Raw genomic sequence first — 26220 nt, forward strand, 5'->3', positions numbered from 1 at the left:
ATACTTATATTGTGTACCTTAACTTTGATTTTGTAGAAATTATTGGAAAGGATGGAATTATGATCCAATTAATTTTGAGGCATTTTTTGACACTGAAAATTGGATAGTAGAAGATGATCCATCGTCTTTAACAACTGAAGAAGTAGAGATCTTTTATCGTGATTTATCAACCACGACTATTCAAGATACTTTAAATGAAGGTAATCGAAGATTTGATCTTTCACTTTGTGTCATGACTATAATGTTTATTGATTACGTATATTTCAATTGTAGATTTGATAAATATAAATGAGATTGAAAATGACTGTGATGATGAAGATACATAAGAGCATGATGATGTTTCAATAGGCATTAATGAGGTTGGCTCAATTCCATTGGTATTTGATTCAAATTTTGCTCTTATGGACACTGAAGAACTCAATGCCTATATTCAACCAAAGTAAAGATGTTGTGTAGAAAAAGTGTGGTTATTCCAATGAGATCTTGTACTTTACCATATTTTTTTAAATTATATTAGTGTTAAGTGTTCAACATATTCTAAAATCTTTTGTTTTCTTTATGCAGCAGAAGATGTTGATTTATGGATTCTAATGCAAAATGGAGTTAAAATGTTGATTTATGGATTCTAGTGTAAACTAGAGTTTGAATGTTGTCACCTTATATCTATTATGTTAAATTATATATCTCTAGAACAACTTGTTATTTTATTATCCTTTATGCTAAATATTTATTTATTTGAAGATAAATGCACCTTCTAATCTATTGATGCTAATTAATTATGCTAGTACATATGTTAATGTGATATTTTCTTGTTAATTATGCAAGCATGTGTGTGTGTGTGTGTGTGTGTGTGTGTGTGTGTGTGTGTGATATTTTATGTCAAAAGAACCATATTAATGTGTGTTTTTGCTCTTGACTCGGATTGACCTGGGTCAACCCACAAGATCCGTGACCCGGTCATTTTACCAGGTCAACTACCGGGTCGGGTCTGATAACTATGACCCTACCTATTATCTATTGGATAAAAAAAATAGATATTTATATCCTATCTATTGGATATTCATTTGAGTATTTGTTAGACGAGTACTGTTTATTATTCAACGTAGAATAAAAGAACAATGTGTGATTGTTTGTGTATTAAATAATCAAGTTATAAGTGTTATACATATATGTGCGTGTTACGTAAACATTGGGTGTAAACATTGGGGTGTGTATATATTAAATTGGATTAAAAAATCTAAATATTCCATTTATGTATGTGTGCGCGCGCGCGCATGCAAGTATGATACATACATACATACATACATAAATATAAATCGGGTCGAGTTTGAATTGAGTTTTGGATTAGGATCAAGTTATCTATATCTATTCATTACACATCGGCTAATGTAATTATATATATAAAAAAGCTCCACCCATTTAGATTGGTTTGGATCTACATCCATTGATAGAGATGAGAATTTTACCCGAATTTGATGGATACTCGTTATACTAATGGGCAGGAAATGTTTTAACTCGATTAGGTTTCAGGTTGGGTATGGACATTGTTCTACACTACTTAAACTAACCCGAACCAATAATTGTCTGACATGTGTCAAACTTTATCTTCAGATACCTTATTATTAAACATTTTTATTGCTCTTTCGCACCTGCTATTTTTGTCATCTTTATCACAAACCCAACAATTGTTCTTCTTATCTCAACATCTCTTATGGGTGCTTTTGAGTGTAATATTTTTTTTTAAATGCTTTTGAAACACAAAAACAATCATGTCCAAATAAAAAAGAGAAAGTGTGTTTATAATGAGTCATTATTTTTCATCGAATTATTTAAAAATAATCCTAAAATATAGTGGGACATGCACAAACTTTGTTGAACCAATTATAATAATTGGGCTATCCATCTTATTGAAGAAAATCTTAAATGAAAATTGTGAAAATTGTTAAAATTATGAATTAACTTGTAAAATAATATAAAGAATTAAAATATAATAAAATTTAATTAAAATGAGGTAAAATCATGATTTTATATTTTATTATTTTATATGAAATATAAATATTATTCCAATTAACTCCTTTTTCTACCCTAATTAAACCAAACAAAACCCTTATGCCACCATGATGCTAGAAGCTTGGAACAACTAAGTGGCCAAACTCCAGTTTTTTCCAAGGATACATATCGTTCTAATTTATCTATGATCTCTCATTTTCTTATAATTCCTTGAGTCATGTAAACACAATGGTTGTAAAGGATTTTCTCTTGTCTATTATTGTTTGTTTTTCATCATCAACAAAGCCTAATAAGATATTATTCTGATTTGATCTCATATTTTATATATATATATTAGATTTTGCTCAATCATAATTTTTATTGCTCGAACTAAAGAAATTTAGGGTTTTTTCCCCTTTAATTGGCGATAATATATTATTTAATTAGTTTAATTTCTTTTTTGTTATAGTTAGATGGGTCGACTCCTATTCTTGTCAAATTGAAGAAATTTATAGTCATAGATAAAGTGTCGTCTTTTTAAGAAACATAAAATCAAGTATGTATCATCTATAAACTTTTTTTTTCCTTCGATTTTGTATTTTTATGATACTATGTGCATTTAGATAATAGGTTTGTGTTGTTGATTTTAATATAAAATCTTGATTAATTAGATAGGAATTGAATATTTTCCTATAATTTTTTTTTAAACTTCATCTTAATTAAATCTTTATTTTTAGTCATTTTTAGTTCACATCAAAATATCTCATTATTGTTTAAAAGTTAAGAATATTGAAAACCAAATAATTAAATATATTTTTATGTTTAAAAAATAGATTGACTATTTTTTTTAACCCAATAATTTGAGTTAATAAGTTTGATATTATTCATTAGTTTTTAAGTTTTTTTAATTAATTTTTAATTTTATAATTTTATGATTCAAGTTAATATTATAATTCTCATGTCATATAAATAAAATGTTTTTAACCACGTCATGATGATGCCATTAACTGTTGCGAAGATAGTGCATATGGATAGTAAAGTGGAATAAAATATAAAACTCTCGGTTTTTGGGTCTTAGGAAAGAAAATCAATCCATGAAAAAAAAAGGGAAGAAAATTAATCATAAAGGAACGGTATCCATCGAAATAAATTTTATTAAATAGTGAATGGTTGTAAATACATATATGGTATGGAAAGTGACGGGGCAGTAAAAATATATTAAAATATTTTTTTTTATTTTTAAAAATTTATTTTTGATATTAAAATATTAAAATAATCTGAAAATATTAATAAAAAAAATTAATTTTTTTTTTAAAATACAAAATCAAATAAATTACATGCACCCCGAACAACACCTGCCTTACATACTGAACAGAGGGGCTTTCCAGGCCAGGCCCAAACAACAACGATCGAAAAGCACCTGTTGGATGATGGGCCTCGGCCTAAAAACAGAAGATCGAACGACATTCTTCGATGACTACCGTATCAAAACTCCCTAGTTGACATGCTAGTTTTTGGGTTTTATAAATTGTAACGGTCCTCTGTCGGCAGTTTTGTTATTAGTTTTTGTATATTCCAAGCATATTCATTTTATTATTATTATTATTATTATTATTTATTAATAAATAAAAATAAAATAGTTAATACATATATATATATATATATATATATATATATATATATTTCAAGTTATGTGTGTGTGTGTTTTATGTTAATATTAAGGTATATAATATTATATTGTATTAAAAAATCTAAATATTCTACAAATATATTTATACAAAATATATATATATATATATTTCAAGTTAGGTTTGGATGAATTTTACGCTAGGAATATTTATACTATACTTATTATTTATCAAATTTAAAACGTAGTTATTATTCAGGATGGATCAAAATATTTATCGAGCTAGAATTAAATTGTTATCATAATTTCGATTAATGATTATGCCACGCCGCTTAAAATATCAGTACGGCGTCGTGGGCGTCGCCTTTTCCCATTCAAGTTAATAGTTATCAGTATGGTGCATAGTGTTTAACATACTATCGTCGTACAACCCGAATTATTAGTTAGTTGTGCGTCTACAGATCTTTTACGCAGTCATCGACTTGCACTTGGAATACACAGTTAACTTATTGGTGAGGTAACTGTAAAGTCATCGGTTGCAATGGTTTCTTTCACGACAACGCTTTTTTGAAAATATAATTGTTTATTGAAGAGTATTTTTTAAAAAAATTATTTTTTTTATTTTTTAAAAATTATTTTTTATATTAATATATCAAAACAATTTAAAAATATAAAAAAAATTTATTTAAATTAAAAAAAATTATTTTTTTAAAAAATACTTTTAAAATACAAAATAAACTTCCTCTAATATATATCTGTGAGGTTAAGAATCACTTGATTTAGAATAACAATTCAATATTCATATTCATGCACAAAACTTTCTCAACAAACACTATCTTGCATTTTTCATTATTTTTCTCATATGCACACTCTTCTCTATTATTTTATTAATTTAAGTATCGGAATGTTTTCTATTTACGTGGAAAACTTGTTTTATGAGATATTGTTGGACGACTTGGTCCTCTGTTTTTTTTATTTAAAGTAATGGTTGTATTTTAAAATATTTTTTATTTAAAGATATATTAAAATAATATATTTTTTTATTTTTTAAAAAATTTATTTTTAATATTCGTATATCAAAATTATCTAAAAACATAAAAAATAATTTAAATTAAATTTTTTTCAAAAGCATGGTGCTACCGTAAAAATAAACACTATCTTAGTCTATTAAACAACAATGGAAGTTGAGGTTTTTAAGGGGTATTTGAGAGTATGGTAACGATTGTTTTTTAAAATGTTTTTTGCTTATAAATATATCAAAATAGTATTTTTAAAAAAATTATTTTTGATGTTAGCATATTAAAATAATTCAAAAATATAAAAAAATAATTTTAAATAAAAATAATCTTTTAAAAACATAGTTTGAAACACAATTTCAACAAGAAGGAAATTGGTTTTGTCATTTAAGAAACTATGATTGTTGTTTGTAGCATGCATTAAACTTAAACTATTGAATTTAATTTAAATTATTATAATTAATTCATGATAAAAGTGACAACTCTTTATTATTTTATTTCTTTTACTTAACTCAAACATACTTAAATTTGTCAATAATAATTTTTTGAAATTAAAAACTTCATTAGACTAAAAAAGAGTAAGATTTCTATATCTAATATCCGAAACCAATCAAGATATAATAGGATTATTTAAATATAGAGAACGAAACAAGATGCTGTTTGTTTTTGCATTTTAAAAATACTTTTGAAAAAAATTAAATTTTTTATATTTTTTTCTTTACTTTAAATTAATATTTTTTTGATATTTTTAGATCATTATGATGTGCTGATTTAAAAAAAATAATATTATTTTGATATATTTCTAAATAAAAAATACTTTAAAAAATAACTACAATCACACTCTCAAATAGATCATAATTATCCTAACAAAACATTTTATTTTCTCTCTCTCTGTTTTTTTTTCCGATAAGGAATCTGAAGAGAGATTAATTAATAATTTGCGTAAAATTTTCATTGCGGTATAAAGACCAATGAGAGGAAAGACAAAAACAAGAAACAAGAACCTTAAACAACAATAATAATACAAAATAAACTGGACTAAAATACCACAAAACATCATGTCTAGTAGTAAGCATATACTAAATCTGAGATTATTGAAGACAAAATAAAACAACAAAAAACTGTTCGAAGGTAACCACAATTAAGAATAAACTCAACAACTTTCAATGTCCGTAGAAAGAAAGAGAAGGGAAGAAAAGGGGGTAAGGTGCCAACAATAATTCCCATTTCTTTTTTCTTATATAATAATAAAATGTTATATTTATAATTTACAACAAGAACTTCCAAATATTATTTTTGATGTTACATTATTGTTTTCTATGCATAATAATTTTTTTTTCTGGCTTCCTCTTAAATTTAAATCCAAGATAATTGAAAGTGGAGAACTGATTTTTTTATTATTTCTCGTCAAGAAATCTATTGAACCTTCTTGACCGAGACTTTAGAGGCAAAATTATTAAGGGTGAAGTTAATATTTGATAGATTAAATAGTGTTGATTTAAATTAATATAAAATAATATTATTTTAATTTTTTAAGTTGTTTTTTTAAATATTAAACCAGGTTCTCATAAAACCATCATTTTATATATTAATCTATTGTTCGATTAGATCAACTTTCATTTACTTTAATTTAAAATTTGATGTATATCAAATTTTAAATTAGTGTATTATTAACTTATTAAATTGAATTAAGTTTAATAATAGTGTTGAGAGATATTAGAAAGCAGATAAATATATGTTTTTAAAATTATAGTGCATCATATATTTCAAAATAATTTTTACCTTAAAAATAAATTAAAATAAATTTTTTATTTTTTATTTTTTATATCAGGATATTAAAATTATAAAAACAATATTCGAGGTAAAATCACATTTAAAAAGTCGGAAAGACAATATGACTCTGACCTGCCTTTCAGTTTCTCACAGTAACAGTTAAAACGGAGTGAGATTGAGGTTAGAAACCATAACAATGTTGCTGTCATTTCGCAGACCGAACCACAACAACCTGAAAATAATAGAAAACAAAACGAATCGTGCAGACAAAAACTTGGTATAAAAGCATTCAAACTATCTCGCGAAAGTAACGGACTTTTGTAATCCCTATCCAAAGCTAAAAAATCAAACCAATCAAAAACACCCAACCCAGCAAAAAACATGTTACACCACCACCACAATCACCACCAGTCACAGCGACCGCGACGCCGCTGTGAAGGCACTGCTATGGGCGTTATCATTCTCGATCTCCGCCCGGGTAACGGCATCGGTCCTTTCTCTCTGGGTAAGCAATCAATCCCCGTTAAACGACACCGTTATTGAGAGATTATGAATTGATTTTTTTTTTAAATTTTCTGATTTTGGCCTTTTTTTTGGTCAGGGATGCCAATATGTGAAGCATTTGCACAGATTGAACAACAACCTAGCATATACGACGTCGTTCATGTGAAGTACTTCGATGAGGTTTTTGTTTAGATTTCGATTTCGATTTTAAGAATTTTATTATTTTATTCGAGTTTACATTTTTTCGATTCTTTTGTTATTTTATGTTTTTTATTATTTTTTTGGGGTTATGTGTAGGAGCCATTAAAACTTGATATTGTTATCAGCTTTCCTGATCATGGGTTTCATCTTCGATTCGATCCGTGGTCACAAGTAATGCATCTTTTTTTTCCTCGCCCTCAATTCTGATTTTTATTTCCCCGTAATTGAGTTGTTTAAATGCATTTTGTGTTTTTATTTTGATTATTTTAGAGGTTACGATTGATTGAGATTTTCGATGTGAAACGTCTTCAAATGCGCTATGCTACATCTCTTATTGGGTAAGCTATTCTCTTTTTCACATGAATTATTGATGATTTTGTTTATGTTTTTGTTATATTGTGTTTTGATTATTACTTTTATATTTAGGGGACCATCAAATCTAGCTACTTTTGTTGCTGTATATGCGCTTTTTGGACCTACATTTCCTGGGAATTACGACAAAGATAGAGGCGTGTACACTTTGTTTTACCCAGTATGTGCATGAAAAATGCAATTATGGTGATATCTCTTTCTTTGCAACTTGTTGGGCTTTGATGATCAGGTTGTTTTATGTTGGTTTTTCAGGGTTTGTCATTTGCTTTTCCGATTCCCAGCCAGTATACAGATTGTTTTCATGGTAGAGAAGGTAATGTATTGCAATTTAGACAAGCAAATATAATTGTTTCATCCTGCTTTTCAATATTCTAATTAGTTTGATTTGTTTTCATTTTTTGACAGCGGAACTGCCACTAGAGTTTCCCGATGGCACTACGCCAGTTACATGTCGAGTCTCTATATATGATGGTTCTGCGGATAAAAAAGTAGGTGTTGGATCTTTTATGCATAAGGCTTCTGCTCCTCCATTACTTCCTGGTAACCTGTATATGGAAGAGGTGCATGTTAAGGTTTGACTTCTTTCTTTGACCCTTCCATTTCTTTTATTAAGCTGTTCAATTAATGACTTATGGGAATCGCACATGCTCACCCATGCAAGGACCAACCTTAGAATAAGGATTATGCCATGCAGATTTGAGAATTAGCATCGTGGTTTCTTATCTCTTAAGAGGTTAAAAATTCTTCTTGATGTTTGTCTCGTATTTTTTATAATGCAATGTTTATCTCTGCAGCTTGGGGAAGAATTATATTTCTCTGTTGGAGGGCAGCATATTCCTTTTGGTGCATCACCACAGGTAAATTTTTATGTATTATGCTGCTGTACTCTAGTATTATACTCCGCAAAAGATCATTTTTGCTGCCTTATGCTGGTATATGCCCAGGAGATATGAATGCGACAATGATACCATACATGGCTTTCACAAGATATTAGGGTAGAACAATAATTGAGATTTTCATCATGGTGTGCTCTCTTACGTGGGATTATAAGTGCTTCAAATCACTTATACTGTATGTTTCTCAGTGTTTCCTTTTCTATGCAGGATGTATGGACAGAATTAGGTCGTCCATGTGGAATTCATCAAAAGCAGGTAGCGTTGCTATCCTGGAAATGCAATGTTAAATCTTTTATAGGCAATGTTAGTTTGATGAAGAGAAATAGGACCCTTATAGATTAATAGACAAATCGAGTGACCAACTTCTCACCTGGACTTCGTGATTACAACTACATGGGATGGAGATAGGAAAATTTCTGCACACATAAGGCTGGATAATGGCAGGGTACATGCATGAGTTGAAAGGACATTAACTGATGGACCTTCATCATCTTTTTTTTTTAATCATTATTATTTAGCAGTGCATTCACTTAACCATGCTGTTGCTGGCACACATACTAATTTTGGTAGCTGTACAGGTTGACCAAATGGTCATTCACTCTGCTTCTGACCTTCGCCCGAGGACAACCCTTTGTGGAGACTACTTTTACAATTACTTTACTCGTGGTCTGGATATCTTATTTGATGGACAGGTACATATATCTTTCTCTGTTCAGAAGGACTTTTAGCCATGACTCTGTTCAACTATCTTTCTATCTGGAAGTATTCTGATAACCTTATTTTATTTTTGCAGACTCATAGAATCAAAAAGTTTGTTTTGCACACAAACTATCCTGGTCATGCAGATTTTAATTCGTACATCAAGTGCAATTTTGTCATCCAAGGTTCTGACTGTAAGTTCTTTTCTGATTTTGAAGGTTTTAGTTGTTGTTGATGCAGAAAATAATAAACTCTTTCTCGTTCTTGCTCGCATGTGGGTCTTTGATGAAGTTGACAACTCCAAACAGAGTATTACACCAAGCACAAAATGGGACCAGGTGAAGGTAAAGTTTTAAAGCTGCTGTAGTGTTTCCCCCCAATTTCTATCTGGAAAATCTAATGGCACAGTAATTATGCTCATAAATGACAAAAGCTTCCTATAGGCATAGCGGTATCTGTTTGTTGGCAACAGTAACTTACTGATTGCATCGAGTATCTTTCAACTATTAATTCATTCTGAAGAAATTCTGGATATTTTTGTTTATTGTGCTTACAATAAAAAATTAATGAAATCAAGGATCTTACTGTATGTCTTCTGCGCTTTAACCTGTCTTCTAAACGGTTCTGATTCACATCTAATGTCCACTTATAGCTGTGTTAGCATGTAATTAGATTCATTACTTGTGCATGCCCTCAACGAGAATTTCAGTCTTAGCATCAAATATAATTCTTTTTTATTTGACCTTCATGAGTGCATTATGGTTGCTTCTAAATTAGGAGATCCTTGGGGACTGTGGTCGAGCAGCTATTCAAACACAGGGATCTACAAGCAATCCTTTTGGTTCCACTTTTGTATATGGATATCAGAACATTGCCTTCGAGGTGAGCTTTTGGATAAATTCACTTGCCAATTTTGTGCACTTGCTAAAGGTTTTTTCTTTTTCTTTTTTTTGAAATCCACTTCTGGTTTTTGGTGCTGTTCTTACTATTCTGGTGTTGACAGGTGATGAAGAATGGTTATATTGCAACTGTAACTCTCTTCCAGTCGTGATGTTTATCTTTTCTGGTACGTAATGCCAATGAATCCTTCTCTTTAGAGATTTAATGTGTATTTTTATGTTGGAAATTTTTGTCTGTTATCGTTTTGTTTAACATTAGTCTTTGTGTTGGGGTTGTCTCACTCAATCCTTGTTATAAAGTTGTTTTTTGCAAGTCTTTTATCTTGAGTTATTGTCTTAAATACTCTATTGCCATTTTCAATCATTGTCCTTGGTCATTGTAATTCTTGTAATCACTTGACTTAAATCTCTCGTACCAAGGCTGTTTATTGCTATTGGTAACATCTTCCTTTGTTTTCTTTATTTTTTGTTCCTTTTTCGGTTGACCTAGGCTGGATGCTGTCACTTTGCCTGGTGCAACTGGATATTGTACAGAATGTTGAACAGAAAGCTGCATTTAGCGTGTTTAGTGTAAGAGCTTTCATCACGGGGGAAGCTATGTTAAAAGTGTACATATGATTTGTGCAGTTCATTTATAGTTTATTATTATTATTAGGGTGTACCTTACTGTATTTGATAAAAAGAATTCCAATGCTCTGCATTCAATAATTCAGGTTGCATGTGTATTCAAGTTGGATCACTTCGTTTCCTCGTCTTTCTCAGTCTGATCGTTTGTAATTTGTTCTTCAAATGAACCTGCGAAGAATTGAAAGCATAAAGTTTTCACTCTTAAGGAGCAGCAACAGAAAGTCTTCTCAAATTTCCAGTATCAATAACCAGATTAATCGTATCGGTAGCTTATGAAAATCATTAAATTTGCTATGGTTTAATTAAAGATAACTTGCGAATTGAGAAGCAATTCATGCCGTCAATGAAGCCAGTGGAAATGAACGGCAGGGCCTGTTCTTCAGTTAGCTCTCTGGACCATGACACTCTTCCTCCAAAATCAGCCCCCGGGCCTGAGCATCTGTACTGGCCGTAAAATACAGTCCTGCAAGACGTGCGAAACTAACAAGTTATCCAAGCGTGGCACGTATGTTGTCAATATCATGGATGTACTCATGCAGAAATCAACTTAAACAGGATTAATAACTGCGTTTAATTATATGATTAGTTGTTGATTACAGATTGATTAACTGTAAGTGTTGGTTATGCCAAATCAAAGTTGATTTTAGTGCTGGGGAGAGAGATCATACATCTCTCTGCTTTTGTCCCCGCCATACCATCCTCTAGGGGTGATATTGTCCATGTACGTGTTAGGCAGAGACCACCCAGCATTATAATTAAACATAACTAGATGTGAGATAAAGAGAAAAAACATTTTAGCATAACGATTCTCGGTCTCTAGAACCCTGTCAGCGATGAAGAGGAGAACGAACTTTTGGGTCTTGTATGTTAGCTGTAACCCCCTGCACTAATGGAAATGACAACCCTGCAGTTAGTAATAACCGTTAATGAATTGTCGGCCTTTTTGCACTGTAGGAAATGCTATCGAGCCTGGTAAGATTGGCCAGTGATTCCTTGGCCTTTTCCCTTTTTATTTTTGGTTTCTTAATATTTTTTTAGCGATAAAAATTGAGTCTGCATGTCTGCTCTGTAGCAAAAACTAGTTTATTGCCAGGATTTTTGTGGTGGGTTGTGTCAGATTTTTTTTAAATGTTAAAAAAATATAATATCTAAACCGCATAAACTTTTAGATATTATTATTAAATTCAGTATAACAAATTAAATTCAAAAACTTTTGATCCAACTCTTTACTTAGTTTAAATTTTAAATTAAATTACTTGAGAGTTATCTCAACATAACATTGTCGGTTGAGTAGGTCTAAAAAAAAATATCAAAGGAAACAAAAAAAAAATATCATGTTAATTTTAGTTAAACTACTAAACTTACAACTCGGGTTACATACTCTATCGAGTTAAATTAAATTTTTTTTATAATATGGTAAAAAAAATGCAAAAATCAATTTACTATCAATCAAATACTAAAAGATAAAATTAAATAAAAATCTTATATTAAAGCATGAAATTGAAAAAAAAATACCTAAAAGAAATAAAAACCTTATGTTAAATGATAGAATTGAAAAAAAAAAGCTAGATTTTTATTTTATTTTATTATATGGTAAAAAAAATACAAAAAACAATTTACTATCAATCCAATACTAAAAGATAAAATTAAATAAAAATCTCATATTACATGATGAAATTGAAAAAAAAGATGCCTAAAGGAAATAAAAACCTTATTTTAAATGATAGAATTGAAAAAGAAAAAGCCAGATTTTTTTTATTTTAACAACCTGCTCTCCTCACCTACAATACAAGGGCACCAACTCTCCTCACATGCAATGAATATCTTTTCTTGTCAATAGTAATCTCCTATCCATATATCACCTTAAAGGGTATTGACCTATCACCAACCTCTTCGTCAATAGCACAACAAGGAATCACTACCAATGACAAGAATTAACCTCTCCATCAATAGTATAATGACTAACAACACTCACTAGAAGAAAACTCTCCATGAGGTAAGCTCATATGACCAGGGCATACAAATATTTTTGATCACCAGGTAATAAACATGAGCAATGGCCTAAGACTCCACACACAAAGCAACTTTCATGTACCTCACGCTTTTTTGTTCCTTGTACTCCCTACTCAATCTTTTTCTCTTTCTTGTACATTACTCCTTCTCCTATATGTACTAACTTAAGCATTAGAGGATCATTTATTTCGATAGAAGACTTGTTTTTTTAAGTGAGTGTAAAAATACCTTGTTAACCTATTAAACCAGTGGTAAGTTTAGTCGCTCCAAATAGTGGCCAAGTCTATCAACCCATCAGTTGGTCAACCAGATCAAGCCCAATCAGTCTACCAACCTAAGATTGTAGTTGTGAAAAGCTCAATCCAGACTGAAGTTTTCATGACTTTATTACAAGTAAAGGTAAAAGGAAAAAAGGGGTTGCATTCTCTCTTTCTCATAGATTATAGCATTATAGAGCTTAATTATGACTTGCACTCCATCATGGGCTAGTTCAATTTTTTTTAACACAAAAATGAATGTGCATATGCCGCTAACACATTATTAACATGAAAAAAATAGTTGTGAATCAAGAAGAGTTATTTTCAACGTGATAAAAGAATATGTCAATATTGTAGGTGCGTTTCATAGTTTCATGTTTATTTTAATCAAGATATGTAAAGACGATGTTTACGCTTAATGAAATATATTTTAAAATGTAGTATCATGAGAAATAAGTTGAAAAACACTTTCTAGTGTTTGATTATGTCATGAAAAATATGTTGGAAAATAATTTATTAATATTTAAGTTTTATTAAAATAATGAGAAACAAATCTTACAAATTAAAAAGTTGAATGAGAATGAAATTGAAAAAAAATCTAATTTCATAAATTATCTCATATAAAATAAATAACAATCAAAATAATGAAAATCAAATCTAACAAATACAAAAGTTGAAAGATGATGAAATTTAAAAAATAATAATTACAATTTCATAAATTCTTTCAAATAAAATAAATAACAATCAAAAGAATAAGAACCAAATTTGATAGATAAAAAATTTCAATTAAGAAAATGACAAGAAAAAAACAAATAACAATCATAAAAATGAGGACTAAAGTTGATATAAAAATCAAATCAAATCAAATTTTAAGGGATGAAATTGACAAAAATAAGATTTAAAACAAAATATATAACAATTAAAATTTTAAGGATTAAATTTGATATAATCAATAAATAACATGATATTTCTAAATTTTTCATAACTTCTAAAAAGTATTTTCTATCCAAAATAAAAAAAATACTTTCTTGAAAATCAAAATAAATTTTACTTTAACAAATAAATACAAAATATTTTTTTTAAAATTACTTTATATGAAACAAACGGGTTTTAGTTAATAACTAGTTATATGACCCGCGCGATGCCGCGGGTCTTTTTTTTGCGTAAAAAATATATAAAAAAATTAAGATTTAAAAGTGTTAGGTTTTTCTGTAAAGCTATACCCAAGAGTTTTGGGTTTGGCTGCAACGCCTGACCTAAAAGTAATATTTATAATATTAATAATAACATTAAACTTGCATGACCCAAGTTTAAGTGAGCCTGACTGCAACACCGAACCCAAGAATATTGGATGTGGGTCTGGCTATAAGGTCGTTTTATAAAAGTGTGATAATTAAATAGATTAATTAAAAATAAAAAAACAAATAAAAAAACAAACAGGAAGAAAAAAACTAATGAAGAAAAAGAAAAAAATATGAATTAATTATGTTAACCCTTCAAATCAGGTTAACTCGTAAAATCTGAGATTCGCGTCATGAAAGTTTGATAACTAAATAGAAAAAAAAATTGACGGGTTTACCCAGAATTAACTGGGTTAAACCATCAAACCAAGTTAACTCGTCAAGCCCAATATACGTGTCATAAAAGTATGATAATTAAATAGAAAGAAATTTAACATTAACAAACTAAATTAAACGAAAAAAATTAATTAAAATTAAAAAATTCAAGTTAACTCGTTAAATCAAGTTAACCTATCAAACTCGAAATTCATATCATGAAAATCTAATAACTAAATAAAAAATTTAATAATATAATATATTACTAAGTGAAAGGCGTGGAAAAGCTACATTAATTTTTCCATGCCTTTTAGAATGTTACTTAATAATTATCCACTCATAGCAAAATAATAAAAAAAATTTTCATGCGGAAAAGTCGCTTGAAAATATCCGCAGTAATGGTTGAAAGGGAAAACAATCAATTTCTTTGAATACTAACTAGAGACACAAATCCGTTGTAGTCTAGTTGGTTAGGATACTCGGCTCTCACCCGAGAGACCCGGGTTCAAGTCCCGGCAACGGAATGTTTTCCATTTTTCCCACTGCACAAAACGACATGGTCTCTATTTATCCTTTTAACTCTCAGTTAACTGGAGAAACCTTCTTATTTTGAAGATAGAGTACATTAACATCTTTGATGGTCATCCAAACTTGTGTAAAGCGATTGCAGATTTGGTATAAAAATGACATTTGTCCTTCTTCACGCATCAGGTTCATCCCATAGCAGACTTGATGTTCTGCAATTTTATCAGTACGAGTTTAAGGAAGCTCTTCCATTTTGAAAAGCATCATTTGCTTAACACAACAAGGATAAATGGTGGAAGCATTTGCTTAGCCCACACTCATGTGATCATGTTATCCCTAGAAGCAAGCAGGGAGAATGCTTATGGGGGGGGATGTTGCCTTCTCATTATCACACCAAGCATATATATTGAGATCGATGTTTACTTTGTTTGGGAATAAGTAGCTCGTGACACTCTTTTCCTGACACATATCTTAGGAGGTCCTGAACAAATTGCCAATATTCTAACAAAACAATTAAGTACTCCCAAGTTTCTTCCTAATTGCCGCAAGCTCTTCTTCGGTCCAATCTTTCCTTGAGCTTAAGGGGGCATGGAGATACTTGCTCTTCATCGATATTGTGATCATGTCTCCATGATTTTGTCTGCCATAATCTCTTTTTCATAACACCGTGATCTCTAGTAGATACTATGATGTTGTAATCTCTATTTAAAATTAATGTAATAAGAGGGAACAAATGTGTCAACTTTCCTACGATAACCGCCCTTCTTTTAGATTGTATACGGGGAAAGTTCCCTCAAATTCAGAATGTAGGCCCTATAGCATTTCAGGTCTTCTCCAAATGAATTCATATCTGAGCCAGAAGACGCGAAAGGCAATGTTTCACCATTGGATGCATTCTGAGACGGATCAGAAGTCTGCTTTCGAAAACAACGTTTCGCCTTCTAAAACTAAGACAAAGAACAGTTGGAAACTCACATTCGCAATATTCTGAAATAGTACAACAAATTCTCTAGACTTTCAAGAAATGTCTTGCAACGTCGTTTCTGCGAGTATTATTCACTTGGTTACATCTTTTGCAAATAGCGGAGTGGAGGGGAACAATGACATCTGACTCTCTGAGATTTATTTTTTATTTTATTGTTAGGAATGATTCATAGATCGGAGAGTACGGGGGTAACACTTTTACGGCACAGTAAAGGGTATTATGAAAACATTATCAGTACTCCTTCGATAACAACAATTTTTCGTGCGACTAGAATTTCTTGAGCGGTGTAGGTCTATTATAACTACATATATATATATATATATATATATATATATATATATTATATGTTAAATAATATTTATCTAGTTTTATTTATTAGGGGTAGAATAGTATTTTCAGTTTAACCTATATATAATTCCTTTGTATTTAGGTTAACTCAAGCACTCATAATAAACAGATTATTAAGAATTTTAGCCTCCTTTTATGTTTGATCTGAATTACTTTAACATGGTATCAAAGCTTGGTTGGTCGAATCCTTGGCTTGCTAATTTTATGAAACTCGTTGCCCCTATAGAAATCATGTTCACCAATGTCAGAGCCACTGCTAGTATCAAAATCGTTATCATCATCCACTTCATTCCCTGTAGGATGTTCCAGCACACTCAATGCATTCCTTTGAAGCTTAACTTCAGATCCATTTTTCAAAACATCAGACATGGGTTGTTTGACCAATTAAAAGATGGAGGATGAATATCAAGTTTTGTGCTTACGGCTGAAGAATTAATATCTAAACCTTTATTTTGGATTTTTTAGCTTCTGCAATTTGATATTTCTGTTCTGTCTCTGTAATTGTTTTGGTATTTCGTCTTCTCTTCAATTTCTATAATTTGATATTTGCGTTCCGTTTCTAAAAAAAATAAAATTGGAGTGATATTGTCTTCTGCTTCTGCAAAATCTGGTATTTCAACTTTCCTTCAGCTTCTGCAATTTGATATTTATGTTCTGTCTCTGCAATTGTTTTGGTATTTCTTCCTCTTTTCAGTTTCTGCAATTTGGTATTTGCGTTCAGTTTCTACAATTTTTTTTAGTGATATTTTGTCTTCCGCTTCTGCAAAATCGGGTATTTCGACTTTCCTTCAGCTTCTGCAATTTGGTATTTCTGTTCTGTCTCTACAATTGTTTTGGTATTTCGTCTTCTCTTCAATTTCTGCAATTTGATATTTGCGTTCAGTTCCTGCAATTTTTTTTTGGAGTGATATTTTGTCTTCCGCTTCTACAAAATCTGGTATTTCGACTTTCCTTCAGCTTCTGCAATTTAGTATTTATGTTCTGTCTCTGCAATTGTTTTGGTATTTCTTCTTCTCTTCAATTTCTGCAATTTGGTATTTGCGTTCAGTTTCTGCAATTTTTTTTGGAGTAATATTTTGTCTTCCGCTTCTGCAAAATCTGGTATTTCGACTTTCCTTCAGCTTCTGCCATGACATCTACTACCAAAGAGATTGTTTGGTTACTTGTTGATATGCGAGTTTTCTTTTTTCATCCTACTCCTATGTATTGTGACAACTAGAGTTCTATTCAGATTGCTCACAACTCGGTTTTTCATGAGCGAACTGAGCACATTGAAATCGATTGTCATCTTACTCGTTATCATCTCAAGCATGACACCATTACTTTGCCTTTTGTTCATTCTTCCTTGCAGATTACAGATTCTTTCCAAGGCGCATTCCATCTCTCGTTTTTGTTTTCTAGTTGACAAACTCTCGATGGTTGTAGCTGCCGTATCGTGAGTTTGAGGGGAGATGTTAAATAATATTTATCTAGTCTTATTTATTAGGGGTAGAATAGTATTTTCAGTTTAACCTATATATAATTCCTTTGTATTTAGGTTAACTCAAGCACTCATAATAAACAGATTATTGAGAATTCTAGCCTCCTTTTATGTTTGATCTGAATTACTTTAACAATATAATCCTATTTTGATATAGTAAAAATACAAATTTATAACTCTTGTAAATATAATATAAATACATTGTCGAACCATATTAAATCTTGAATTATTTCTAGTTTCTCTCCTATTACAATACCCATCTATAATTGCCGCATGTTTTTTCACAATAGATGTTTATACCGTCCAAAGCTTGTCTAGCAACTAAACTACATTATTGGTAAAAATCCATCTGCAAGACTTAAAGCACATCATCCATATCAAAGGAAAACAGGGGAGAAGAAAATGAAATATTGAAACATGAAATGCCAACTACTTGATAAGAGAAGCATAGAAAAAACCCTGCTCTTTTCCAGCTTTCCAGGCAACATAGGAACCCTGCTTTCAGCTTCGCGGCCGCTCCGTTAATATAAAAATTTTACTGTTCCTGTGAAGAGGTAAGAGGTCTCAAGTGGTATTCTTGGAAAACAGAATACACGATTAGGTCTTATGCTTATTACTTTCATCCAGATTCACATTTCACATAGAAGTAGAATGATTCTGTAGATTTACAACCCAGGTTCTAACCATTGAAGTTTGAATTTGAAAAATCAGCCTAGTGCACCTTCACATCTTTTACTGGAACTTCCAGTAGAAAAAAACATTCACTGTAGAATTGTGAAATGTAGGTCTAATGGCAGGATTGACCCAACCAAACATTGGTATCATATTTATATATTTTCACAGCATAATCGTAATGCAATTGCAATCTCTTTGCATGCATAGAATCTCATTAAATTTTTCAAGAGAGAATTTATAGTTTTGTGGTCTTTCATCGAGTAGTAAATTTTTCCAATGAGCCTACCTTCAGATGCCAAGAAATAGAAATAGATAGTATCCAATCCATTTCTTTGGATGCAAAATGTGCCCTTATCCTTAGTAGATCATACAGATAAAGTCAGATTCAATTCAGGCGAAGGGATGATGAAAATACAATAACCTGATTATTTGAAGCATGTTCATGAATTCGATGAGGCTTCATATTCAAATCAATCATATTCTTATCCACCTTGTCATGCCCATCAGAATTAGTGACTGACATCAGAACTGGAGAAGCTTGGCGATTCTGTCTGTTCTCTCCTGCTGTTGCCTTTTGTGGCCGATTCTGTCCTCTTCTTGTCTCCCCTGGATACATAGGTTGCGGTGCTGGGTCCTCAGGCTGAGGTTGATCCCCTGGAAACTATGAACAACCAGAGAAATCAAATTTTAAGGGAATTAGACATAAAAGGAAGAAAATTGTTGGAGTTCTCTACAGAAAACAATGACAAACCTCAATTTTTTGTCTCAACAGAAGATATCTCCCGTGTGTTCTTTTACCTCCAACATGAACAGTCATATCACATTGCAAGCAAAGGGAACTTCCATCTGTCTCACAGTAGAAGAAAGCTGCATGCATGCACGTTTTGAAGCAGAAAACATACGTTCAAAGTTCAAACCCTTGTCCAAAATACCAAATTAATGAATGCTTCAGCCTTTAAGGAGAGAATATACGAGAAAGAGCCTGCATACCAGGTTCATTTTCACATATATCACAACGAGGAACTTCACTGGGATTCGCCAGACCCACTCGAACATGCCTGCTCGCAAGTTTGTTGCACATATGAACCTGCCAATCCAATTGACAGATTAAAACTTTAATATCAGATGTTCAGCAACAATATTGACCAATTTCAAATTCCTAAAACTCTATATGAGTTGTAGAAGCAGCAATGTCAAGTTCAAATTTCGACTCAGGGGAAGTTATGTCATGTGGTTATTGATACAAGAAAAGAAAACTAAGAAAGCATATAAAAGGAGCATCTACAAGAAATAGTGTCCAACATCCATCATTTCCTATCGAAGATGAAACAATTGTGAGATGTTTCTACTTAAATGTCTCTGGTAAAACTTTATACAGATTGGTAGCTTAATTAGTCGCAGCAGAGTCAGGAGCATAGAGTTCCTTTCTCTAGGACACCGATAATTAGCATGAGAAAAATAAACAATTGGTCCAATAAATAGAACCATCCACAAACCCACTAGAAATCCAAATAACAAATGATTTTCATGTTTCAACATCAGGATCACAAACAAGAACAGTTAAAAAAGGAAGCAAAGCATACCTTCTTATCGCAGGCAAGGCAAAGTGCGGCCTCATCAGCAGCACAGAAAACAATAGCAAAAGCACTTTCACAAGCGTCACAAAGGGTACGCATAATTATCTCTCACTCTCATTTCTCCAAAATCAAGAAAATAGAAAAAATATTTACGTACAGTTTCTTTTAATAAAGATAACAAACACCACAACAAGACACAGCTTCACTATTTGATTTTTACGCTGTCTATCAAATGTTAATGTTTTTGTTGTTGGTGGTGATAGAAAGAGAGGGACATAATATGGAGGGGTGAAGAGGGGCCTGGAGATATTCTAACAAGAGATGACACATGTGGTTTGAGTAAGCGCACACCTCAAGAAATGGAGTGTTTTTTTCCTTAGTTTATATTTTCTCAGACTTTGTTTCAGTCTTCGTGGCCACAAACTTCAAAGGCAGTGGGGTTTGTTTTTGAGGATGATAGTGCCTTTGAGTTTATTCTTGCCCACCATTTTGATTTCTGACAAGGGGTCCATTTCTTTATATAGCTCTTGCTTTTCTTTGAAGCCTAGCCGTCCGTTCAGACAAAGGCATCTCCTATCAAATCCTGTAATATTTAATTGTAGCTGAATTGATAAGGTATTGAATTTATTCTCAGTTTGAAGGTTATAAATTTCAGTTTATATAATTGTTAATATACACATGAGCTGGATCGAATATCTATAATTATTAAAAAATTCTGTAATATTTCTATAATAGCTGTCTGATTCATGTTCTACTGCACGTCAAATCTTTCTCATATATATATATATATATATCAAAGGTTTTTTCAACAAAAAATTATGTATGGCATGAGAGGATATTGCCCCCTAAGCAAAGAAACATTGCAGCCCCACAGTCATAAAGGTTGGATCTAAGAAGATATGGCAAGGCATCGTGGCATCCCGTGCCTTGATGTTTGTGACATGCTGATGCTGTGAAATCTATCTTAAAAACATATTAAAATAATATATTATTTTTTTAAAAATTATTTTTAATATTAACACATTAAAATTATCTAAAAACATAAAAACATGTATTAATTTAAAATAAAAAAAATAAAAAAAATTAAAATTTTTAAAAAACACTTTTAAATTATAGTGCCAAACACTGCTTAATAGATTCTACACTATATTGATGGTGGCATTGCCATTCAATTTCTAAGATTCTCTTTCGTTACTTTTAAAAATATTTTAATATATTTCAAGAAAAAATACTTTTATGAAACACTATATATAACAATATCAAACACACTATATACATGTTCAAAAATATAGTTGAGGTTATTTTTAGAATATATATTTTTTAAATACATCAAAATATATTTTTGATATTAGAACATTAAAATAATCTAAAATAAAAATAAAAATTAAAAATTAAAAAATCAAAATTTATTGAAACTTTAATGTAAACATAGCCCCAATCAGGCCTCCAACTACTTTACTATTGATGTAATTGTCATTCAATTACAAGTGCCATGCACAGTAAATATACTTGTGGATACCATATACAGTACCATGATAAAAATCTCCTCTGTGAATCCACAACCACATAGCAAAAAATACACTGAAACTAGAACACATGTGGGTTATAAAAACTATAAAATCTGAATACTTTTTTTTTTTTTTTAACTGAGTATCAATTTAATGACAAGATGCTTTTCTAGCTATAAAAACATCAGTCCATTAAAATAAATTATCAAGCTAATCTAGAAAAAAATTAATATGAAAAAATAAAATAAAAGGAAATTATGTGACTTAAAAAAATAAGAAAATAAATTGCCCTATACAAATACACAACACGATTGTGTGTGAATGCATTGGATTGCCTAGCTCTGTTAGTTTTTCATTAATTTAATTGAATTTCAGTAGCCTAGAAATTCATAGTTAAGGAATGTGATTAAAATCACCTGTGAAGAATGATGGATGCCAAAGAATATTATGTAGCACATGGATATCATTTTCGATTTGATTCAATTTTTATTAAAAAAATAACTAAATTAAATTTTTTTTTAAAAACCCGAAATCGGTTCAAACTGGTTTGACTCAGTTTTTTCCGTTTTGGCTCGGTTTTTTTCGATTTGGCTTGGTTTTTTTTTCTGGTTTGTTTCCGGTTTTGGTTCAGTTTGGTTCGGTTTTTTCAGTTTCAGACTTATAAAACCAAAACCGAACCGAACCGGTTATTTTTTTAAATTTTAATCGGTTTAATCAGTTTTTTTTATGGTTTAATTTTTTCAATTATTTTTTTATTTTCTTCAACTCGTCCCTGTACCATAATCACTCAAATAGGATAAGTTGATAATTATTACTGTTTAATTAGTTGTCCTACAACAATTAATCAACTATGACATGACTAAATGCCATCTTCTTCAATTATTTAGAGGCAAATGCATCATTTCTTTCTTTTCTTAAAAATAAAATACAATTGGAAAATTCAATACTGGACATATTACAGGAATTCATTAAATAAATTTAAAAAAACTTTTGATGACACCATGTATTTGCACTTCGACATGCAAAAGCCACATCTAGGCTCACAGGTTTTTTACAGACAGAATGCGTCTTGTTCAATCACGCAATTTTAATTATTAAAGATTAAGTACCAGATGGCCAAAATATTCACTCTTCAATCTTCATCACCCAAGGCTAGACCCTGCAACGTACAGGACCTATAGTAAAATACATTTGCAACAGGACAATTATAATTTTTTTTTCTTGACAGGCAAAAACAAGTCGAACTTGTTGATCAGTGATCATTGTTTCTGCGACTCAAAATGAAATGTTCATCATATCCATGCTCAAGCTCTCCATCATCACTTTCTCCATGAACCCACAGTTACTTGGTGCTGCTTTCTTGAAACTTCCCATTCTCGGCTTCAATGGGCAGGATGAGAGAGGAAGGATTGGGATGTTGTCACAGTTGCAGATTTCAACCATGTAACCATCTGGGTCGTGAAAGAACACCTGATCCACCATGATGCCATCTTCTTCCACCACAGCAGTCACATACCTCATTCCCATTTCTTGCAGCCTCCTCTTGACAAGGCCAACATCGGTGCACTATTGTTCAAAAAAAGAAAAAAGAAAAAAAGAGAAGACTCCCATCAGTATCATCACAATTATAGTTGCGCATTTTCTTTCCTCAAGCTTGGAACTCGTAAATCTTACTTGGAAGGACATATGATTATCCTTGGGATTAATAGGACGTGGTTCGACGATGGTGTCAAACTCTTGATCAATTGATGGGTTCTCAATCAAATGTATTCCGATACCATAATTGTACAACCTGCATTTAATCAGACATTTCAGTCATTTCGTTTTTAAAACTAAATTATGAACGTATATTTAATGTCTGAAAATGCAAAGCAAGTAAATGAACTAACCAGGCTCCATTGAAATTGAAAGAAGAGGGGCGTTTGATGAGAACAAAGCCCAGAACATCCTCGTAAAACCTTACAGAAGCCCACACTGATCTGCACAGCAATGATACATGATTCAATGAGAGGAGGGGAAGTGCCTCATGGCTGCTGACTTCCTCAATCTCAATTTTCATCTCTACCTCTTTAATTTCTTGTTTTTTTTTTTCCGCTCTTTACTTGCTCACTTCAAGCTTTGTTACTCTCTTTGTATGCATGAACACATTACTAGAATGCTCCTTTTATAAAGCAGCATTTTGGAAATATCTCTGGTACTTTGAATTCAAATTTACGCTGGACTGTTCTTGTCCTTGATGGGTGAGGAACTTTCCTGGCAGGTTCTCTCCATTCGATGTTGTACTGATCAATCAACCACCATGGCAACTCCTTGGAAGTTGCATACATCTCATCACATCTGTTGGAGTGGAGGGACTAGATCATCGCTTATAAATATCACCATCTTACTTTTCAAGAGGCATAAATGCAAGCTAGATATATAATAAATTTGTTCGAATGTGACTTGTGTGATCTTCGCTCAAGCCTGTCAATTCGGAGAAATTGTCAGGTAGACTAAAAACACGAGACATTGAAAAAAAAACAGTAATCCTCGTATGATAATGCATGCATTTTTGTAATTTCATCTGTGTTTTGTGTATATTATTCTAGTGTATTGGTATTGTAATAGACAAAATTTACCTAACAATTTCCAATGATAATATCTTCAATAGGCCAGGAGTGTTCCATTTCCTACTAACAAGGTTATTGATGCACGTGAAAGCATGACAATCACAGCAACGATAACATAAAGGCAAAAAAGTGGCCAAAATGAAGTATAAACACAGAACTCTGAAATATTATTTTATTTTTGAAATATTAATATAATAAAGGAGATTTACAAGTTTTTTTGGAGGCCTAAAACAATCTTAAAAAAGTATGAAAAATAACATGAAATTACAACATTCAATAATAAAAAATAACATGAGATTACACCACACAATAAAAAATAACTTTGTGATCGTTGGGCTCTTAAACCAACTTATGCACGTGGAAGCTTGATAAGGACAATAATGAGCCAAAAAAAAAAAAAGGAAAAAAATTAGTCAAAATAGAGTTTAAGTCTACCTTTCTATAGGTGATTTACAAGTCTTTATATAGACCTGAAACCAAACCAACCTTAATAGGGTAAAAAAAAAATCAAAACTCTAAAAAAAGGATGAAATATAGCTAAAAATCATTAAATCCTTAATTATCAAGAAAAAATAACAAAACTAAATCAAACATAATCTTCAAAGTCTAATATGAGAAAATCCATTTACAGATAAATCAGCAAAGTTGATCACTCATAGAACTAGACATGGAGAATTTTCTATAAAAATTTAAGTATAAAACAATATAATTAAAAATTATAATCTTTTTTCGCCACTATAGTGGTTTAGAGTGATCTTTATTTGGATTTAATTTTGTCTCACAAATTCAAAAATATCTGCTACACCATCTACATAATTTATTTATGGTAGATCTTCATAGAACTGTTTAGAAGCCTTAATTTCTACTAGCCAGATTGCATCAATTATGAAATTATTCATTTATTTGTCATTCGGTACTTAACTTGTATTTCCTACAAATGAAATCGATGGCAATAAGCTAAATATATACTTTGTTATTAATGTCTTCCGGCAAAAGTGATCGTTGAAAGCAATGACCGGGCTCTTTATGTTCCTAATCATTTGTCTTCAAATCATATACCGTATACATCTTGTTGTCTTCTTAGATGGATTGAACTTGACACCTCAAAGAATATGGGGAACCAATAATTACAACATGGCATGCATGGTGTTTCTTTGCTGATCAGCGATAACAAATATATTATCCATTTTTGGTTAATGACTATGGCTTTTAGCCTCCTGAAAATTTGAATAAGGCTGTAGACAGGATGAACCCCCGTTCAGGATTTTCCTATTGGATTCTTGGAATAGCTTTCTTGATTATTTTTTTAAGCTAGGTGAGCTAGGGATGGGTGAAAAAGGAGTGGCTAATGGGGAGGTAATCAAGAGCTGGCCAAATATGTCCTCAAGGTGTTTGTTTCTCCATAAAGTGGTGATTTGAGGGAGGCTTAAGCTCTTCAAAACTCAACGGGACAAACTACTAGCTTCCAAAAACTTCGAAATTTCTTTGATGTTTCCTCTCACCAGATTACCTTGTCTTTTTTAACATTGGATTTAAAATCTATCACGCAATTGGAAAGGGCGGTGGCATTAGCCTCCTAGCTGGTAGCCACAATACACAGCCGTTTGGCGATTTCCTCGTTCAAATATATGGAGGCAAGCCCCTTTCACCGATTCCAAAGTTAATGTGTGGTAGATATGAAAGTGATACTCTTGTAACTAGCAATACACCTTGGAGATTTTCTAGTTTATTTTTGTCCTTGTAGATTTACTAATGCTCTACTTTTACCCTCGTTGAGTAAAAATTCCACCCCAATAATTCCAATTCAGTCGCGACATAATTGGAGGGAGGCTTTCCTTTAAGCCCAGCTATTTGCTTTATGGATAGAGCCAACCATTCAGACTTGGCCTTGCCATTACAATTTACACATCCATAATCGGTAATGTCAAACGTTAGTAAATTCTTCCAAAATTGACAATCCTAACATGATTCTGCAGATAGAATCGAACATATCCAAAGAAACACTAGGAACTTAGCCCATTAAAGAACGCTGCTTCAAGTAATACCAAAACAACTAAACAAAATACAACACATGATCAAGCAGT

At 31.3% G+C, this 26220-nt stretch overlaps 3 protein-coding genes and 1 non-coding gene across 6 annotated transcripts; 2 read left to right on the plus strand and 2 right to left on the minus strand.

Moving 5' to 3' along the window:
* The first annotated feature begins 6617 nt into the window (after positions 1–6617).
* On the plus strand, positions 6618–10715 carry LOC133693238 (PHAF1 protein At3g51130-like). 2 transcript variants are annotated; one of them, XM_062114417.1, is made up of 15 exons: positions 6618–6910; positions 7007–7089; positions 7207–7281; positions 7381–7448; positions 7537–7642; positions 7735–7795; positions 7888–8054; positions 8277–8339; positions 8586–8633; positions 8957–9070; positions 9172–9262; positions 9369–9421; positions 9855–9959; positions 10081–10143; positions 10467–10715. In XM_062114417.1, the coding sequence occupies exons 1-14, from the start codon at positions 6787–6789 to the stop codon at positions 10126–10128; spliced, it is 1206 nt and encodes a 401-aa protein (XP_061970401.1). In that variant the 5' UTR covers positions 6618–6786; the 3' UTR covers positions 10129–10143; positions 10467–10715. The 2 variants fall into 2 exon arrangements, with proteins under 2 accessions (XP_061970401.1, XP_061970400.1); XM_062114416.1 differs by having other exon boundaries at positions 6620–6910; positions 9172–9271.
* A 4165-nt stretch (positions 10716–14880) lies between these two features.
* On the plus strand, positions 14881–14953 carry TRNAE-CUC (transfer RNA glutamic acid (anticodon CUC)). The gene has a single exon. It is a non-coding gene; the product is annotated as a tRNA-Glu (tRNA).
* A 2960-nt stretch (positions 14954–17913) lies between these two features.
* LOC133694011 (B-box zinc finger protein 18-like) lies at positions 17914–20430 on the minus strand. 2 transcript variants are annotated; one of them, XM_062115420.1, is made up of 5 exons: positions 20026–20430; positions 19433–19529; positions 19194–19309; positions 18864–19103; positions 17914–18305 (listed from the first exon to the last, which is right to left on the minus strand). In XM_062115420.1, the coding sequence occupies exons 1-5, from the start codon at positions 20116–20118 to the stop codon at positions 18303–18305; spliced, it is 549 nt and encodes a 182-aa protein (XP_061971404.1). In that variant the 5' UTR covers positions 20119–20430; the 3' UTR covers positions 17914–18302. The 2 variants fall into 2 exon arrangements, with proteins under 2 accessions (XP_061971404.1, XP_061971403.1); XM_062115419.1 differs by having other exon boundaries at positions 17914–18311; positions 20026–20419.
* Positions 20431–22482: 2052 nt separating this feature from the next.
* LOC133693667 (glyoxylase I 4-like) lies at positions 22483–23670 on the minus strand. The gene is made up of 3 exons (XM_062114929.1): positions 23417–23670; positions 23202–23319; positions 22483–23093 (listed from the first exon to the last, which is right to left on the minus strand). The coding sequence occupies exons 1-3, from the start codon at positions 23584–23586 to the stop codon at positions 22803–22805; spliced, it is 579 nt and encodes a 192-aa protein (XP_061970913.1). The 5' UTR covers positions 23587–23670; the 3' UTR covers positions 22483–22802.
* Positions 23671–26220: the final 2550 nt, after the last annotated feature.

This window comes from Populus nigra, chromosome 5 (assembly GCF_951802175.1).
Source record: "Populus nigra chromosome 5, ddPopNigr1.1, whole genome shotgun sequence".
Taxonomy (NCBI): Eukaryota; Viridiplantae; Streptophyta; class Magnoliopsida; order Malpighiales; family Salicaceae; genus Populus; species Populus nigra.